The sequence below is a fragment of the Pecten maximus genome, chromosome 17, assembly GCF_902652985.1.
Source record: "Pecten maximus chromosome 17, xPecMax1.1, whole genome shotgun sequence".
NCBI classification, from domain to species: Eukaryota; Metazoa; Mollusca; class Bivalvia; order Pectinida; family Pectinidae; genus Pecten; species Pecten maximus.
In genome coordinates this window covers 31462908-31483556 of record NC_047031.1, presented here as the reverse complement: position 1 = coordinate 31483556, position 20649 = coordinate 31462908, and the positions used below count along the sequence as shown (strand labels likewise).

Sequence of the window (20649 nt, the reverse complement as noted above, 5' to 3'; positions counted from 1 at the left end):
TCAAATAATTTACTTTATTGTGTCAAATATAAGGACATAATTCAGTTATCAAGGTTTTCATTACAGTAGCGTTCGAAACGCACCAGCATGGCTGCTATGGCAAAGAATAGATTTAGTAATTAAGGTGAATTTTTGAAATATGTTTTTCATAACAAGAAATGGAAATATAGAATTGGTACGCGTTGATTGCATTTACTCATTTGTGTCTTTAGAGACAAAACTGTATATCAATACATTTGCAATCACACAATGGAGAGGTCTATTCTAAAAATGTTCAACTAAAACAATGTGTTTGCTGTTGTTTTATATCAAAATTCTGTATACTAAAAAACTGAACGTCGTTAATAAAAATAATGGAATAATTAATTGAAAAACATTAACATTGGAAACATTAGAACTGTTGATATTAGAGACCATGTCATTACTGAAACTAAGTTTTCAGAAGGAATCATAGCTTTAATATATCGCTTACGATGAAAAAAGTCTATGTTAATGTATCCATTATAATAATAATAAATCCTATATTAATGTATCCATTATGGTGATGATTTTTATTGAAAAGCAAGATGAATATTGTGTTACTCATAAATCAAACTATTGGCATCATTTGTTATAGAAATAGATAAAAGCTTTCAATATTTTGAATGAAAGTACAATATGAATTTATTTCACCTTAAATGTTGAAACATCATCCAAAATCAAACAGATCCAGAACAGTACTAATTTTGAGAGGAAGGACTCCTTTCTGACCAAGATGAAAACAAATTGCATCCCAGATGAATCACCTCAACTACCATCGACAGCATTATAAGACATTTGATCTTTCCTGACCCAAACTGCAATTGATACGTTTGAAAGTTTCACCTTATTATAGGTGCGTCCTTAAATGACCTTAGATGGTAATAGGACGTTAAACAAAATAAACCAAACCAAACCTTATTATAATCATTAAAAACAATGACGAAATTGTTAACTCTTGTATTAAATGCAATTCAAATCATAGTTAAAACAAACACCTTACGCATATATCTCGGTATATTGTGACTGGATGGTATGTTGTGACTGGATGGTATGTTGTGACTGGATGGTATGTTGTGACTGGATGGTATATTGTGACTGGATGGTATGTTGTGACTGGATGGTATATTGTGACTGGATGGTATGTTGTGAACGAAAAGTGTCTTCGGCAGTATGCTTCAGTGCGATAGCACTTTAAAGGCAGCGTCATCATTTAGGTGCTGTTACATGGAGACAAACAAAAACATGTCATCCCTCACACAGGGAAGGCCGTCCTAAAATGACCTTCGCTATTGATAGGACGTTAAACAGTAGTAAACCTAAACCAAACCCACACAGGAGGCCGTTCTTGAATGACCGTAGCTGTTGATAGGACGTTAAACAATATTGAGCCAAAACTATACCACGGATGTATCTTGCACATAGAGAAAGCCGTCCTTAAATTACCATACCTGTTGATAAGACGTTAAACAATGCTAAACCAAATCAACTGCGCAAAGAGGAGGCCGCCCCTGACGACAATAGTTGTTGATAACAATGCTAAATCAAAAGCATTGGTCATTTGGTCCTCCTAGAGCTCAGTACCCTTCTTTCCGTCCTCCTTACTTCAAGTGCTCCAGTTTGTCCGCCAGTTCAATATCATCATCCTTATCCTTCCTTGCCTCACCACCCTTTGGCTTATTCTCTTAATTCAACGCCCTCTTCCTCATCCATTATCCCTCCAAATTACTTTTTCGAGGCCAAGACGAAGCAGACACAGTTTGTTTACTATAATCGTTCAAGCGTATGCTACAAGAACATTTCGGAAAATGGCTTCATCTACATATACAAGCTTCGATTATCTGGATAAAGAAGTGCTTGGTAAAATATTTTTCTGGAAAAGACATCACTAACACATAAGTCATAAAAAATGCAGTTAGCATGCTGAAAGACAATATGCTCGAAAAACATTAGGAAAAGTGGAGGATATGATCACTGGTTCGAGCGCAAAATTGAATTATTTAAATGTTGGTATAATAAAACAGTTATTTATGTGTATTTCTAAAAAGAATATTTTATTGTCCCCTTGACATTAACTATTTCCCTCGGCTTTGCCTCGAAATAGTTTATGTCACTGGGACAATAAAAGCGCTATTTCTTTCACACCCATACAATAATTGTATCATAAGAAATTGTTGTTTACAATATGCAATATCAAAAATAAAACAAAAAAAGAATAAAAAAAAAACCCAAAAACCGCAAGAACTACACATATGGTATCAGTATATTTTTACATATTTTTCTACAGAAATGGCAGTCCTTTTCAAATGGCGTTCGCTTGCCTTCCTACTATTTGGAGTTTTGTATGAAGGTGTATGCGCAAAGTCCCATGCGGAACTTGTGAAACGAGCTTTTGATAAAGGACGACAGGCCGTAACTGAGCGTTATGACGTCATCAAACCAAACTTCCATGGTAAGTCCATGAAATAGAAATAGATGGACGCATATGCAAATATCTATTTTATTAGGCTAAAACAATTGATTGTAGGTACTAAACAGAAACAAGTATAAACTGTCAACATTGCCGTTTTTCTAAAATTCTGATATTTTGCTACTTCTAAAGCTTTTTGAAGTAGCTATCATAGTTTTCACAGGTCTGAAAAACATAAAAAAAAAACTATTTATTCTTCACAGCTTTATCAAAATGGCAAATGTTATATAGATTACAGATATATATTCTTTGGTATATGTCATATGTAGGGTTAACAGGCTAAATTTACATTTAATAAATATGCCTTTTTTCAGAATTATGTATTTCTACTGTACATGGCTACCTAAGACATATTTGAAGGGACTATACCATATCTTCTGCATGTCCATATTGCAACGCTTAGGATCTTAAATCTTTCCGTTATTTCGTCATTGATCCATCTTTCTCTGTTTTGTTTTCTTAATCCATTATATCCGTCTCCATATTACCCTGGATGTTGCTTGGATGTTCATTCCCTAAAAAAAAACAAAAAAAAATGGGACCCTTCACATGGTTTAATTGCGTGGCTCAGCGTTAAGGGGACCTAGTATTTTGCTCAGCGTTAATGGGACCTAATACTTTGCTCAGCGTTAAGGGGACCTAGTATTTTGCTCAGCGTTAAGGGGACCTAGTATTTTGCTCAGCGTTAAGGGGACCTAGTATTTTGCTCAGCGTTAAGGGGACCTAGTATTTTGCTCAGCGTTAAGGGGACCTAGTAGTTTGCTCAGCGTTAAGGGGACCTAGTACTTTTCGTTAGTTTGGTATTTACATGATTCCTTGCTACTGTCACCAACCAGTATTTCGGCCCGAGTTCCAAACGACACCACCCTTCCATCTCTGATTACCTCTACATACTATCCTCTACACTACATTCCGATGTTGGAATATCCCTATCCTTCATACACTATGACGAAAGAGTCTTTTGGTCTCGTATCACTACCAAACCTCTGACAAAACTTTCTCCGAGCCAGCCGTATTCTTCATCTTTTTTTTTAAATTTCTTTATTTGATGTTTTTACCAAAATACGTGGTTATTGAAAGTTTTTTCAAAATTTTCTTCCTTTTACGGTTCAATTATGAACGGAACGAGGGAATAATTTACCGATAAAATTGCTGTAACTTGACCGACTTTTGATGTGGTCATTATCAAATTGTCAACACTCGAGATTAAGAAGTGTAATCAACGATACTTTGAAAAATCTAAATGAATTTTCCAGTTGTACATATTTTGGATTTGCACTTTGACATTTTCGATCATTTCACGGAAGACACCGTACTTTATACTGCACTATCTCGTCGGGTGTTGTGTTTCATATTTTCTTTAAAAGTGTGTATTAATTACTTTAATTCAGCTTCCTATTCACGCCCGCTGACTGTGTGTGTTTGCATGCTTTAATGAGACAGATGACTAACCAACATGGTAACCCAGTCTACTCTACTGGTCGCTCAGATGAAATGTCTAATCGTTTTACCGTCTAGCCTTATAGCTGGTTTAATGCGTGGACATGTATCTACTGAATACCTGTTTTAAGTAAAGTCCATTTTTTTTAAACCTGACACTGGCGGTTACGACTGACAGATGTTAGCACAAACAGACGAAGTTGTAAGAGTTGCCCCCCTTGACCGCAGATTATTCCAAATGCTTATGACACCGGCGATGACGACTGAAAGATGTGAACACAAAGCGACGAATTATAACAGTTGTCCCCCCTGACCGCAGATTATTCCAACTGCTAATCACCCTTTTATTCATAAATAAGTTGCAATGATGTTTTTCGCAGTAGTTAAGAATTGATTAATTTTGATTTACGTGTTGACTATAGAGTACGATGTGGCGGGATTAGAGCATGGCTGCCGTTGGAAGATGGGCTTGATGATGAAGCCTTCACCATTTGCTCAGTACATGGAACGACATGCCGTGTTTTACCTGGCCGCTACTCGATATATCGTCCAAAGGTAATGGTTTAAACTCAGTTGATAGTTGTTATTGGTAAGAGTTCCTGGCGATCTTTAGTCTCCGAAGTGTCACTGTATGTGATATATTATACCCGTTTTCTATTTTGTGTGATAGTATCATATTTCTCAATCGTATCAAAAGTGATCCCCTTCCCGAACCCGAGTCCCCTTTAATGTTTTGACATTCATATTGTTTATTGTGTTACTGTTATCGTCCAATCAACAGTTAAGGTCATTCAGGGACGGCTTCCCGTGCGTACGATATGCATGCGTGTGATGACTTTGGATGTGTATTTTTGGAGGCTGCGGTATGTTCCTGTCCGCACATTTACACGATCTGTTGATGTCTCCATGACACCCGTCCCCATACGACCCTGGCTGTTGCGATGACGTTAAACCCTGAAATAACGCAACAAACAATAATCACGAATGTTCGTCATCCAGCTGCATGTTTATTTTTTTATGAATACAGATCTTCGATGAATCCCAGAGAAATCCTGTCCGACCCAGCCTTCCGCGAGGAATGGAAAACCCAGAGTGCAGAGCAGGGTATTATGGAGGAGGGAGGGTGTGCTGGAGACATTGCTGCAGTAAAACAGTTTTGTAAAAGTCACTTAAACGAACGATTCCGAACGGCTGATGGTTTATGTAACAACATCAATAACCCGACGTGGGGACGTGCTGGTACTCCCCATGCCCGGTTTCTCCCTCCATTGTATGGGGACGATTTAAGTAAGTTGTTATTTTGTTTGTTTTCTCGCGTAACATATCGGATCGAATTGTGTTTTCACTTTTAATAAAATCTGTCCTCTGCGATGTACCATACATTGTAGCTACTATGTATATATGGATTGAGAAAAACAGGGACATATGGAGAGCGTATGTGGGAAGATATGTAGATAGCTCCTGATATTTATAATCGCAATGATAATGAAAACAAAATCGTGTTAAATAAGATTGATTTCATGTTAACTGATGGCGAAGAAAAAAAAAACAATTAACGGAAATGATGCGGGGACTATTTTTCTAAGGTATTAATATTTCATAGATGTATTCTTGGAACTCGGTGTAAATTAGGCGTAAAAACCCGAAATTTAGTCCCTATGAAAATAATTTGGTTTTCAGTACATTCTTTGTTGCTGTGATGTTTTGCAGATATGGGAGACACACCTCGTATTGACTCCGTCGCTGGAGGTTTACTTCCCAGCGCAAGGGACGTATCCGTGAAAGTGTTCAGACATTTCGAGTTTAATAACCACCCAACACACACGCATATGTTAATGGCCATGGGGCAATTCATCGATCACGATCTAACATTCACTCCACATGAAAAAGGTAAATACACTCATAGTTGTGTCCCGTGGTTTGATTTTGTTTGGTCTTTTTGTATATTTGATCAGATCTGTTCGTCTTGACAGGTAATAAGTTCGTTGCAGTATTCGTTTCCCCTTCTCATTACCTTTCTATTTGGCTGCTAGCATTAATGGTTCCGTCATTTTGTTATTTGTTTTTTATTTTTGTTTTAAGGGGGGGGGGGGGGGGGGGTAATTGTGTCCGTCCCGTCCAAGAACATCATAAATCACACAACTTTATTCCCTTTGTGATGTTGATTCAACAATATACGCGAGTCCTGAATTATTACCCCTGATATTCGATATGGTTTCCACATCACTTATATAATATTTAATTATTTAATTGCCATAGATCAATACAATTATATCTAATGTGTTTATCAACCATATGATATCAATAATTTTTTTTTTTTTATTTCTTACCATTTTCTTTGTCTTATTTATTGAGTATTGTTTGGCCTTAAATTTCTTAAATTGGCGAAGCATCGTCCAACAACAGACTTCTTGATTCAGTGTTATGTAGCATTGTAATGCTAGTGTTCCCGGTGATTACAGATTCTTAACTGGATAATAAAACAGGAAGCATTAATTAGACGCGTTAAAGGGCAGCTTTTATTTGTATTCCTTATTATAGATATGCACTGACAAAGATCAATCACATCTTAATCATGTTAATACACCTTGATAAGTAGACTAATGTGTAAACCCTGTATGCTTTTTGTTGTTTTATTAGGGCAAAATGGCGCCGATATTGATTGCTGTTTAAAAATGCCGAATGGTCTTCTAATCGACAGGTAATTGTTTTCTTCTATTTCTTGCAAATTATATGCAGTGTACTTTCGTTTCCTTCTCAAGAAATTTATTTTCTCCATAATGTGGCCTTGCCTCCTATATTACCGTATGCATTTGCATTGAGCATTCGCCCCTGTGACAATGTTGAAGTTAAAGGACGGCTTTCCTGTGCATGCCAACTTAAGAGAAGCCCAGTTGTATGTTTGGCCTTCTATGTCTTGGTATGGTTTGGTTTGTACTGTTAAACGTTCTATGGACAGCGAGGGTCATTTAAAGACGGCCTTCCATATCTGCGTATTGTTTAATGTCCTCTCAACAGCTTAGGTCATTTACGGACGGCCTCCCATGTCTGCATATTGTCTAATTCCTCTCAACAGCTTAGGTCATTTACGGACGGCCTCCCATGTCTGCGTGTTGTTTAATTCCTCTCAACAGCTTAGGTCATTTACGGACGGCCTCCCATGTCTGCGTATTGTCTAATTCCTCTCAACAGCTTAGGTCATTTACGGACGGCCTCCCATGTCTGCGTATTGTTTAATTCCTCTCAACAGCTTAGGTCATTTACGGACGGCCTCCCATGTCTGCATATTGTCTAATTCCTCTCAACAGCTTAGGTCATTTACGGACGGCCTCCCATGTCTGCGTATTGTTTAATTCCTCTCAACAGCTTAGGTCATTTACGGACGGCCTTCTATGTGTGTGAGATGCATGCGTGAAGTGTTGTGTATGTTTATTAAGGGGGCTACGACAAGGTCGTGAATGTCTGTGGTGAACGAGTAAATACAAAACTGACTAAATACCAACTCATCATCGAATCTCGGATATGTCTTGGCTTATAAAAGCAGTGAATCAATCAGGATAAGAACCAACATGTAATCACTACAATGGCTTCATTGTCTTGTTGTAGACCCGAATGTTTCCCCATCAATGTAACCGCTGGAGATCCTCATTTCCGTAAGGACTGTCTTAACTTTGCCAGATCGTCCCCAGCGATCCAGACCGGCTGTGGTGTGAGTAAGTGTCATGCGCACTAGAAGTATTTCTCAGTAAACATGTTTGACCACACAAGGGCATGGCACCGATATGATTGATCTTGCTTTGGTTCATTTACTCGATGTTTCAACTGTTATTTCGAAACATGCATATACCTTTTTGTTTTCGTATTCATGAATTATTCCAATGGAAAAATGGATTTTATTTGTTCTCTGCATAATTAGCATTGTTAGCATAATTCGTAAGAAGTGATTACGTCTAATAGGCATACAAAATACTTACCTGACTGTATTCCGTGTTAAATCAGTTAGAAATAATTAAAATCTAGAATGAAATTCAACAATATGGTATAACAATACTTTTCACGCATAGTTCACGAGTGATTCCATGGTTGCTAGGGAAGAAATAATAATATCTCGTATAATTCTCAGGTGATCCTGTGGGTACTGGTGTTGGGATTAACTATATCTCGTATACTTAACGTCGACGACCATATCACGTCACATCAACATTTACTAGCGATGATGTAACAGAGCGCATGATAAATTAAATTTAAACCACTGCCTCCGCTAGGGATCGAACCCGGGACCTCTGGCTTACTAGTCTTATGCTCAACCGATCGAGCTAAAGAGAAGATCTCTCTAGCCGAGCGGTATATTGCGGCTAGTATTTACCAGTGTTACATAGACTTTAGATACATAGAGAGTTAACAGGTTCCCTTTGTTTGGTAGGTCACACTGAGACAATGAATCAGATCACGGGTTTTTTTGTTCCCTTTGTTTGGTAGGTTGTAGAAAGACACTGAATCAAATAATGTTTTGTTTCCTTTGTTTGCATCGGTAGGTGACAGGGAAACACTGAATCAGATAAAAGTTTGTTTCCTTTGTTTTGTAAGTCACAGGGAGAAACTGAATCAGATAATTTTTGTTCCCTTGTTTGGCAGGTAACAGGGAGACACTAATCAGATCACGAGTTTCGTGGATGCCTCTAACATCTATGGTTCGAGCTTTTCGGAAATGACTGCACTGAGGAACAGAAGCGGAGGTATTGCATTTGTTTTTGGCCAATGATAACGATGCTGTTTATTCGCCGCATTTAAATCCGCCGTTATTTTGGGGAGTTCAGATGCAGATGCAGCGAAGGATTAATAAATGGTTGATTTGCATTTCGTTTGGTATTGTTTTCATTTGATCATAATTACTGTAAATAATTGAGATTTCGTGAATACTTTATTTTGCGAACTAACTTCTTCAGATATTTCCTTTCAAATATTCGCGAGATTTGAATTCGCCATTTACTCATCGCGTATCTAAAACGAAATATAAGATATTCACATTTCGTTGAAGATACATTTGCAATATTATTCCTATCATTTGAAGGTTTAATGTCCTCTCCCGACAACCTGCCTCCCCCTGGCCCGAGGGACACGTGTGCATTGACCGCTGACCACACGGAACGTTGCCTAAAAGCAGGTATGTATACCCATGGTCAACGTGTTTAGAAACGTTACGACGAGTATACAAATATATGATCATAGTATCTACAAACATCAAGGCAGGTTTAGTATATTATAGTAAGTGGACAACCGTGTCCAGATTTGGTATATTATCATGGACTGCCGTGTCCAGATTTGGTATATTATAGTCAGCGGCCTTTTTGGTCGGAGATGCTGCCTATAAATGGCTTACTTTGTTAAAATATGAGTCAATAATATCAATCTAAACCCGAGCATGAACATGTGCAATAATTGTGTGGTCCTCCAGCAAGGTAGGGGTTGGTTTTTGTTTTTTGTCTGCCGTCAATTAGGCTCAATATACCCAACATCCCATGGCATGTTGATCGTAGAAGACGACCGTCAGTGCTTGACTATCTTCTACATAGTGTCGGGACACATTGACCACTCGGCCCTTTTTGCAAAAATAAAATCATTATATATAAACATATATATTTGTATAATTTCAGGAGATGAGCGAGTAAATGAAATACTAAACCTTGGCATGATGCATATTGTCTTTTCTTTCTATCTTCTAGAGAATGTCGGGACACATTGACCACTCGGCCCTTTTTGCAAAAATAAAATCATTATATATAAGCATATCATTCTAAATACTTTTATAAATGTAGTCTATATTTGTATAATTTCAGGAGATGAGCGAGCAAATGAAATACTAAACCTTGGCATGATGCATATTGTTTTCCTCCGCGAACATAACCGTATCGCTTATAAACTCGCAAAGAAATGTCGACGTTTTCGCCGCAACAACAACAGGTTATTCGAGGAGACTAGACGTATCATCATTGGTATCATGCAGAAAATCACATTCTACGAATTCTTACCAGAAGTTCTAGGTTCGAAGACAATGAGGAAGCACCAACTAAAAGAACAGCAGTACAGGTGAGGACATGTGTGGCTTTTATACTCATATACAAACATTAAAACGTTTAACACATAAAAGACGATTACTTTATTCAAACTTACATTAAACAGATAATGACTGCAGGAGGTGGCTTATTAGTCCCCTGCCGTTTGAAAAACGGGGGGGGGGGGACTATAGTTTACCCTCCGTCCGTCTGTCTGTCTGTCACGCAATAGTTGTCCGGACAACTCCTTCTAAAGTACTACTCCGATTTTAACGCATCTTGGTATTCATGATCAGTATAACATGTACATTTATTGTAGTTGAGCATCCCACATTTTTTTCGAAAAATTCATTTTTCAAAATGGCTGCCGGCTTCTCATTGGTTGAGGCTTGTCCGGACAACTCCTCCTAAAGTACTACTCCGATTCTAACGAAACTTGGTATACATGATCACTATAACATGTAGTTGTGCATCCCAATTTTTCTTTTCGAAAAAAAAACATTTTTCAAAATTTCCGCCGGCTTCTCATTGGTTGAGGCGTGTTCGAACAACTCCTAAAGTACTTCTCCGATTTTAACGAAACTTGGTATACGTGATCAGTATAACACGTAGTTTAAAAAATGGGAAATATATAGGTGCACTCCTGGGTCAGGCAGGGGACTTTGTATTGCTGTTGCAATACTATACATCCTTGTTTCGTATCAAATCTTTTCCCTTCTTTCCAACTTTTTCTTTCTTTCTAATGTCTCCCTTGACACTGCCTGAAGCTGTACTTTTAATATTAAAAATATTCTTAATTTAACCAAGAAAATTAGAAGGAAGAAAGAAGCATAATAACCTATAAAACAATAAAAAGTTGTGATTCGAACTCCGAACCTTCAGACTGCTAAGCAGTAGCGTCACCACAAGAGCTTAGCAAATGTAATGGGTGGTCGGGTGGAACGTGCAGTGACAACACACTTGCCATCCATCTAGACGGCCTATGTTTGATCCCCCGATCGGACGTGAACATATTTTCCTGTTTTCCTGGGTACTCCGGTTTCCTCCCACAATAAGACCGGGCGCGATTCCATCCGGGCCAACAAGCGTCATAAACATACAGTTATTTGGGAAAGGACGTTTATATTATATTTTGGCGTCAGTTTAGTTAATACTAGAAATTGAAATATTTCATCAACTACTCAATTTTCAATATTTTGATACCAGCGCATCAGAGGACCACTTTTTCAGGAAAGATATTTTAGTAGTCCTATAAGCCCCGAAAATAAAGCATGTTTTTCGTCAAAGATGTAGAAATCTAACCAATGTTTGTTCTTTTGCAGAGGCTATGATCCAGAAGTGGATCCGTCTATATTGAACGAGTTTTCCACCGGAGCCTTCCGCTTTGGTCATTCCTTAATCCCGAACCATTTCGCATTCATGAATGAGGATCTTTCAACCGACTATACGAAACATGTCAGTGAGACATTTTTTAAGCCGATTGAAGTACAACACAAAGATCTCATGAAAAAGTTGTTACGATATCTGACAACGACTAAATCCCATGTTGTTGACAGGTATGAAATAATTAAGTAAATTTGATGTGAAATATCTTTGAGGGAGGACATAGAATGGGCTGCTATGACTCCTAGGATCAGAGGGGAAATGGGGAACTTTTTAGCTTAAAAATCCTACTTCTTCTTAACCCTAAGGTGAATTATATCCATTTGATGTAAAACATCATCGGGGGAGAACAGTATTATTTCATATAACTGAGCCTGGCTTGATTCTTGGACCAATGGGGTGGGGCTTCAAAAGGGGAGATTCGCATCAAATCAATCATTTAATGAACAATTATCATATCAGGCAGCTCTGGCGTTCCATAGGTTGGCGTTAATGTCAATAACCAGAATTATAAACGGAGTTCAAAGCGGAAATGATTGTGTGTACTTACATATGAATTTGGTTATATGACCGGAATATCACCGAACATGCCAAAGACATCAAAAGAAGCCGGTGCAGATGTTCTAGGTGTCTTTGAACGGTATTTTCAAATTTGCTTCATATAATGGAATAAATGTTCAGGGGACATTGGAGAGCCCTAAAGAAGGTCTAACATATCCCACCCCTGCATGTTTATCGTATAAGTGGACTGAAAGTTAGCCTTCTAAAGAATCGATGATGTTCTTCCGTGTATTCTATATGTAGGAGACATTGCAAATAACATAACATACCTACTCCGAGGCTGCGCTAAGTAGACTAAATCAAACAAGTATTGGCTTGCTTCATTTTTGCTTGGTTGTATTTCACTTAGCCACACTTTGTGTGGAAGAAGAGGTCACATTTATACATTGCAGTGATTCACATATTCTCAAACATTGACTTTGTATATATGGTAAACACAGTGATTCATATATCCTTCAACATTTGCTTTGTATATATGGTAAACACAGTGATTCATATATCCTTCAACATTTCTTTGTATATATGATAAACACAGTGATTTACATATCCTTCAACATTTCTTTGTATATATGGTAAACACAGTGATTCATATATCCTTCAACATTTCTTTGTATATATGGTAAACACAGTGATTCATATATCCTTCAACATTTTCTTTGTATATATGGTAAATATACATATTCCTTAACATTATTTTTGATGCACATATTATAGGCACATGTAGTTAATACATCGATTCACAAATTCTTAGACATCATCTTTGTATATGGTAACTTACATTTTATACAACAATGACAGAAGTACACAACACTAACAATGTACATGCATAGTTAGCTTAACGAAGGGTTAACCTATACATCTGGGTTACAAACATATTTGTCTGAGGAAAATCCCAAATCTTGTCATTCTTAGTATGTTACGGGTGTATATGCTTCAATTTAGTTGCACTCTTGAGTTCAGCGGTATCACGAAAGCAACGCGAGTTTACCGCAATCTCCCAAAACACATACACATTCACCACACACATGCATATCGTACGTTAGGGAGGCCACTTGAAATTATTGTAACTGTTGCTAGTGTGTTAAACAATATGCAACCAAATCAATGCTTGTAATTGGAAATTAATGAAGGTATATGATTGTGTTATAGGGAGTTTAGTGAATCCGTGCAGGACCGTCTTTTTGAAGACGAAGCAGGTGATAGTTTCGACTTAGTCGCCAACAACATACAGCGGGGACGAGACCATGGATTAGCATCCTACATGGAAGTTAGAAGGGCATGCAGATTACAAACAGTTTCTACTTTTCCAAACCTTCCTAATATGACCCCGGAAAATCGAGCACTTCTCCAGGACGTATATGCGTATGTATTTTATGGGTATTTCCATATCAATTATACTATTTCAGATGCAATATGTTCAAATAGAGGAAAATTAGGTACATTTAAATTCTGGAGGTTAGAAAAGGATATGATCTTCTAGTCTGGTATTAGAAAGAGCTTCCTGGGGTGAGTGAAGGAGATGATCTTCCGGTCAGGTACTAGAAAGAGCTTACTAAGGTTAGTGAAGGACATTCAACCTTGTAGATGTGTAACTGGTAGGTCTAAGACCTTTTCGACTTGCGGGGGATGGCCCAGCATGGGAAAGGTTAATAGATAGTGGTACATTTACGTATACAGTTTAGCTACGGTTACTAAGATATTGTGGTACAAACCAACAGCTTTAAAATATGTATGGTTTGCATATGTTAACAGTCTCTAAAAGAGAGTAATAAAAGCTCTATCGTGGAGTTGGTAGTTATGTTTTATGTGTTTAAATGCGGTTTTGTGTGTTTCTTTACATAGAGATGTTGATGATATCGATTTGTTCGCTGGTGGGATTTTGGAGAAGCACGTTCGTGGTGGGGTGGTCGGTCCAACCTTTGCCTGTATCATCGGGGAACAGTTCAGACGTCTCAGACAGGGTGACAGCTTTTACTTTGAACGACACAAGACATCCTCTCGAGAATTCGACACTCGTAAGTATCACTATTTTATCAACTTCCTGGTTTTACTCATTCGTCCAAAAATAACAGATAATAACGACATGATAACTAAACCGCATTCCTAATCAAACATCAATTAAAATTCAATTAAAAGAGCGTGAATTTAGGACTCGCTCTCACCTGAAGAGAACAATGATAATGAGACCAGGTGGTCCGACAGGTGCTCGTTTGATGTTTCGTCGAAGACACCCGCCATACCTTTGTTTGTATGTTTTCTTGTCGTCAAAACCTACCGGTTCAGTCTATGGTTTCTGAATCTTGTGAAGCGGGTAAGGAATATGGCTGCTGTATCTCGCCGCATGGTGTTAAAACAGCTTATAGATATATCCCCATTACTGGGATCAGACATAATTTGTGTGATATCATTTATATCTGCAATTTCCATTTTAATGTCCTAATAAAACACCAGTGTTTATACATTATTATAAAGTCAAATCTTGTCAAACCAATACTCCTATTTTGTGCTTTAGACACTGGTGAGCAAAACGACATGGCTATTTTGTCCAATATATGCGATACAAATGAGTTACGTATGTACAATGTACGTCCCCCTGAAATTTACAAACAGCTTAACAAACTACACGACAACACGTCAACACCAAGTCTCACGGTTTGCCATGATACATATTAATGTTCATCATGTTGCTTCTGTCAAATTGCACAATAATTGAAATTTACACGTTTTAAAAATATCACTTTTTTAACTGGATTCGCTGTTCAGATCCCCCTTATCGTAAATGTCCTCTATTTCTTCCTATTTCAATGTGTATTGTCCCTCCATTGTGATAACATACTTGAACTGAAATAAAAGAAAGTTAAAACTGAACTGATTACTGTAAAAGTGGAAATACTCGCGGTGTGGAAAGTTTCGCTTATTTCGCTATCATTAAATCTCCGCGAAAATTTCCACACGCGAATATATTAACACATAAAAATACTAAAAATAAAAGATACAAGTTAGCGCAAAAATATCTTGACGGCGCGAAAATATCCACACCGCGAACACTTTGGAAGCTGGCTAAGCGAAAATTTCCACACGCGAAAATATCAACTTTTACAGTATTTTGTTTTTCAGGTCAAATCGCGGCTTTGAAGGAACACTCTTTGGCTAAAGTGCTTTGTGAGAATACCGGCATGAAGTACATACAACGTAATGTCCACAAGGTCCCAGAATGCATGTAAGGGTTTATATAATCCTGTAATTAATCTATCAAATCTGTTAAAACTTGGTCATTATTTAGGTTGACCTTAATAAAACAAATGAAATAAATAAAATCGTTGTCTAGCAGATTTGTAAAGCCATTTTTATGTTAAACCCAGGAGTAACATACAATATGTTAATCATGATTGAACATCGACGAAGACCTCAGTGGCTTCTTTTATTAAACATTTAACACTTATCTAGTCAGAACAGTGAATTGCATTCCAAATAGATATGAGTATTCTGAAACCAACAAAACAAATTTTAGAATGTCTTACTTTAAAAAAAAAAAGATTTGTTTAAGTCATCTGAGACCAAGTTTAAAGTTTGATCTTGTGAGTGGAGAAACGTTACTATAGTTTTTATAGGATAAACATATTTTGACCATAACTTGGTTTACATTTTTATCAACTTTGGATGACAGCTCGAGGGGGTCAAATAATTGAAAGATTTTAAAGCTCAGGTGACCGTTAAGGCCCATGGGCCTCTTGTTTCTTTGTTGTTATTTTTATTATTTTTTCTAAATATACATAAAGAACAATGATTGAGGACGCATGAATATAACTATCTAAAATTGTTTAATTGTTATTTCAGTACGAACCCTACGCAATTATGCAGCCGGATACCTGATCTAGATATCGGATTGTTCTGTTGAATGGATATGTCGGACGTCAGAAACTACATACAGAAACACTTTTATGTGTCATCTTTCGCCACATTTATCAATCATGAAGCTTTTGTTAGATCAATATGGTGTTGTACTAAAATACTAGAATCAAGGCTCCTTCTTTTACATTATATATGAAAATTTTTTGCAAAAGGGCGGGGCTACATTATAATTATGTTGATAACATTACATTTTGGCATCATAATGTCACAATGATTATGATATTGGTGAAAGATGTAACCGTTTGAGTTATTGACGTGGTGCTTCTTCATTTAGAGAAACACATGTACATGCACCAATTCAATATTTCAAAAGAATGTCATTTTCACCATTATCATTTTTACCCATGCTTCCTCGTTCTACTTCCTTTTAGACATTCATTTCTTAACTTAATACCCTTGTCGAATTATTGGTCCAGAATACATTTTCTGTCTTAATGCTGAAATTTAAAAATGTTTTTGTTGATGAAATTTATGTATAAAGAACAAACGGCACAATACTCCTTGTGAAAACCTAATTAAATCTTAAAAATTTTCACTTGGACTATACCATCATAATTTATAAATAAACTGGACCACATGTAACCTTATTTTCCGTTGAATATTGAACGTGAAATTTGAAAATATTGAAAATCGGTAGGTTATCATATTATCGTTACGAAAACATCATTATCTCCTTCAGAACGATTATGAAAATGAAAACAATAAAAGGTTGGGGTTTTTTTTAAAGATAAATGTATTCAAATTGAGAGTCGTTTTCTCAGAACTGGATAACTTTTTTTCACATGAATATCGTTGATCCTATGACATTAAAGGTGTTGGCTACTCACCAATGTTAAAAAATTACACGAAAAAAATTTGGCGCAATAACAACATTTTTCTTCTTAATGTCTCCTTGACAATGCCTCACTTTTCGCCTTTAGTTGAGCGTTCGCCCCTGTGAGGAAGGCCTTGGGTTCTGTCCCCTAGCCGAGAAATGGGTAGGTACTTCTCCTGCTTAGCGCTCAGCATATTAGGAGTGGAACGACTGGTTCGCCCGTTGTCAGTATAATGTGACCGGGTGGGGTGTGCTGCTGGTTGTCTTCGGCAGCATGTTTCAGTGAGGTAGCACTATAAATCGGTGAACATTCCGGACTATCCCAAGGAGACAAACATAAACATACTGCAGTCTCCCAAAACACACAAACGCACTCACCACACACATGCATGTCACACGCACGGGAGGCCGTTCTTATTGTCCTTAGCTGTTGACAGGGCGTTTAACAATAATGAACCAAACTTAATGTTTGTTTAGTCCTATTTCTAGAGCTAGGAATTCCCAGACACGTGGTCTGAAGTGTGTATAATACCATGAACTGTCTTGTATATATCAGTTCATATTGATTCAGTGATATTTTAGACATTTCCTATTATTTTTTCTAAATGTGTATTTATTATAATCGGAAATATTCAAATATTATGTAAGTCAGTGCATAGATATTCAACACCAAGCTTCAAAGATAGAATTATGTTGTATTTATTCAAAAGTACGCTTTTCAGTTTTCATTTGGTTTTAGCGAGTGTTTTTTGCAACTTTTAAAAAATAACTTATGAGTGTGAAATCAATTCCATATCCAACAATTTCGAGTCGTGTGACCTGTTTCTACCACAATAATATCGGCTTGAATCAAAGGGAAACGTGGCCAAGTATAATTTCGCGTATGCAAATAAAGTGTACCGGTGACGTCCGGGACCCGGTGATGTGACGTCATTACATTATTGATGACGTCAATAACAATTGCAGCTTGGGTCAAAGTTCAGCGTGTCAGCCAATCGAAATGCGTACAGAGTTTATACCACGTGTGGTATAAACAGATTGTTAATCAACGGCTGTAATGATTAACTGATGGTCTGAGAGTTGAATAACACAGGGTATTGTGGTAGAAATATTGTTAATAGTATCAAATTCTTTTAATTCAGTTACTATGGGTGAACAGTTCGTCTTTGGATTTTGAAATCAAACAATCGTTTTCAGTATAATGGTACATGAGAAATATAATAGAACAATTTTGTCACGTTTTGAGATAAAAATTGTTTTATTTTTCTATACATATATTAATCATATTCTGGTGCAGCTGGCAGACTTATTGAATAAAACGTCAGAGACTAAGCCGGAATAGTTCACCTGGACTCGTATTCATAATACCATTCTAATGCACATATATGAAATCTGCGCTCAACTCAGTTTCCTGTAAATTCCTTTAAATCATTAAACATATATCTTCAAAAAAATAATTACATCCTTTCGTTAAAGAAGCTTGATCTTTTCAGGTACATTTATTATATATCTAAAAAAATAATTACATCCTTTTTACAACTAAGTGTTCGTGTGTTACGATGGGGAATGTCAAATTCAAATTTAAGTCCTGCAACTATATATTTACATTTAGAATGCTTTAAAGCATTGGTGTCAATTGTATTCATTTTTTTTCATGACAATTTTGGTCTCACAACTGAATGTAGTAATGTCGGGGACGGCGTTACCACGGGTAGTACTCTCCACCGTCACAGTGTGTAGTAATGTCGGGGACCACGTTACCACGGGTAGTACTCTCCGCCGTCACAGTGTGTAGTAATGTCGGGGACCGTGTTACCACGGGTAGTACTCTCCGCCGTCACAGTGTGTCGTAATGTCGGGGACGGCGTTACCACGGGTAGTACTCTCCGCCGTCACAGTGTGTAGTAATGTCGGGGACGGCGTTACCACGCAGTACTCACCGCCGTCACAGTGTGTAGTAATGTCGGGGACCGCGTTACCACGGGTAGTACTCTCCGCCGTCACAGTGTGTAGTAATGTCGGGGACCGCGTTACCACGGGTAGTACTCTCCGCCGTCACAGTGTGTAGTAATGTCGGGGACGGCATTACAACGGGTAGTACTCTCCGCCGTCACAGTGTGTAGTAATGTCGGGGACCGCGTTACCACGAGTAGTACTCTCCGCAGTCACAGTGTGTAGTAATGTCGGACCGCGTTACCACGGGTAGTACTCTCCGCCGTCACAGTGTGTAGTAATGTCGGGGACCGCGTTACCACGGGTAGTACTCTCAGTCGTCACAGTGTGTAGTAATGTCGGGGACCGCGTTACCAAGGGTAGTACTCTCCGCCGTCACAGTGTGTAGTAATGTCGGGGACCGCGTTACCACGGGTAGTACTCTCCGCCGTCACAGTGTGTAGTAATGTCGGGGACCGTGTTACCACGGGTAGTCCTCTCCGCCGTCACCGTGTGTAGTAATGTCGGGGACCGCGTTACCACGGGTAGTACTCTCCGCCGTCACAGTGTGTAGTAATGTCGGGGACCGCGTTACCACGGGTAGTACTCTCCGCCGTCACAGTGTGTAGTAATGTCGGACCGCGTTACCACGGGTAGTACTCTCCGCCGTCACAGTGTGTAGTAATGTCGGGGACCGCGTTACCACGGGTAGTACTCTCCGCCGTCACAGTGTGTAGTAATGTCGGGGACCGCGTTACCACGGGTAGTCCTCTCCGCCGTCACCGTGTGTAGTAATGTCGGGGACCGCGTTACCACGGGTAGTACTCTCCGCCGTCACCGTGTGTAGTAATGTCGGGGACCGCGTTACCACGGGTAGTACTCTCCGCCGTCACAGTGAGTAGTAATGTCGGGGACCGCGTTACCACGGGTAGTACTCTCCGCCGTCACAGTGTGTAGTAATGTCGGGGACCGTGTTACAACGGGTAGTACTCTCCGCCGTCGGATTTTTGTTTATTCTTGTGTTCTTTTAAATAAACACGAATCATGCTATATTTACAACTTTCCAATGTTGTTATAATCTCCTAAATGTTCAAAGCAAAAAATCGCCCATAGAATCTCACAGAATAAGTGTCGTAGATGGAGCTATATTTTGTTTGTGTTGTTGTTGTTTAGACGTTTTCTAAGACCTGCTAAAAACTGTCTGACACTTTGTCGGGAAATCGGCTATCCGACTTTGCTCCCAGGTAAAAACATGAAAACCTGGTTTTTTTTAATCATTGAGGACTTTAACAGATAAAATAGAAAATAATCATAATGTAAATATAAGGAATGAAATTTAGTTTTTCAACATTCATGATGTTATAATAACTTTGGCTTTCTGGACATATTAACCATGAATCGCCCGACGTCGAGGCTGTTATGACCTCATGAATGTTGAAAAAAAAAGTCGACATCGGATTCTCGCTATTGCATTGATGATTTTCATCAACCAGTGATTAAAGGGAGATAACCCGTCCAAAAATGTAAGATATAAGTATTAGACAGTTGTTGGCCCATGGAGAATTATCCGGAAGTATAATGTTTTGTTTATAAGGGTTTATTGACGAGCGGTTCTTTACAAAAAGAGAGTTAGATAATTCCAAAAAAGAGATGGTTGGAGAATGAATTTGAAAGATTTGGCAATATAGTATAAATACCACGAGAGACAAATATGTTTTCAGAACTGATTTACAATTGTCAAATTGTAATATTGTAATCGCAGTAACGTGCCTTCTTTTGTATTTATTATTAAATTGTGCTTTGAGCTTATCTGCTGGCTTTCGTTTTTTGTTATTATGACATAACAAGGATCATAAAAAAACGATCGATCGCAAACGTTGACATTTTGATCGGTATGAAGAGGTTGTCCGTTTACAGGAGGATCGGTTAAGAGGAGGATCGGTAAAGAGAAGGATCGGTTAAGAGGAGGATCGGTTAAGAGGAGGATCGGTTTAGAGGAGGATCGGTTAAGAGGAGGATCAGTTTTGAGGAGGATCAGTTTTGAGAAGGATCGGTTAAGAGAATGA

General features: G+C 38.1%; 1 protein-coding gene across 1 annotated transcript; it reads left to right on the top strand.

The window, feature by feature from the left end:
* The first annotated feature begins 1826 nt into the window (after positions 1-1826).
* On the top strand, positions 1827-20649 carry LOC117315323 (peroxidasin-like). Its single transcript, XM_033869471.1, has 13 exons — positions 1827-1878; positions 2306-2470; positions 4351-4483; positions 4956-5215; positions 5639-5818; positions 6569-6629; positions 7535-7641; positions 9000-9092; positions 9766-10015; positions 11304-11537; positions 13075-13287; positions 13768-13940; positions 20501-20649. Exons 1-13 carry the CDS (start codon positions 1827-1829, stop codon positions 20647-20649), a joined length of 2070 nt encoding a protein of 689 aa, XP_033725362.1.

What these genes read in the sequence shown, in the direction of transcription:
- LOC117315323 (XM_033869471.1), top strand. Translation starts at nt 1,827, where the DNA reads ATGGCTTCATCTACATATACAAGCTTCGATTATCTGGATAAAGAAGTG. An exon ending in ATTGTATGGGGACGATTTAA is followed by an intron (nt 5,216 to 5,638) that starts GTAAGTTGTTAT and finishes GATGTTTTGCAG; the next exon opens with ATATGGGAGACACACCTCGT. An exon ending in AAATCCCATGTTGTTGACAG is followed by an intron (nt 11,538 to 13,074) that starts GTATGAAATAAT and finishes ATTGTGTTATAG; the next exon opens with GGAGTTTAGTGAATCCGTGC.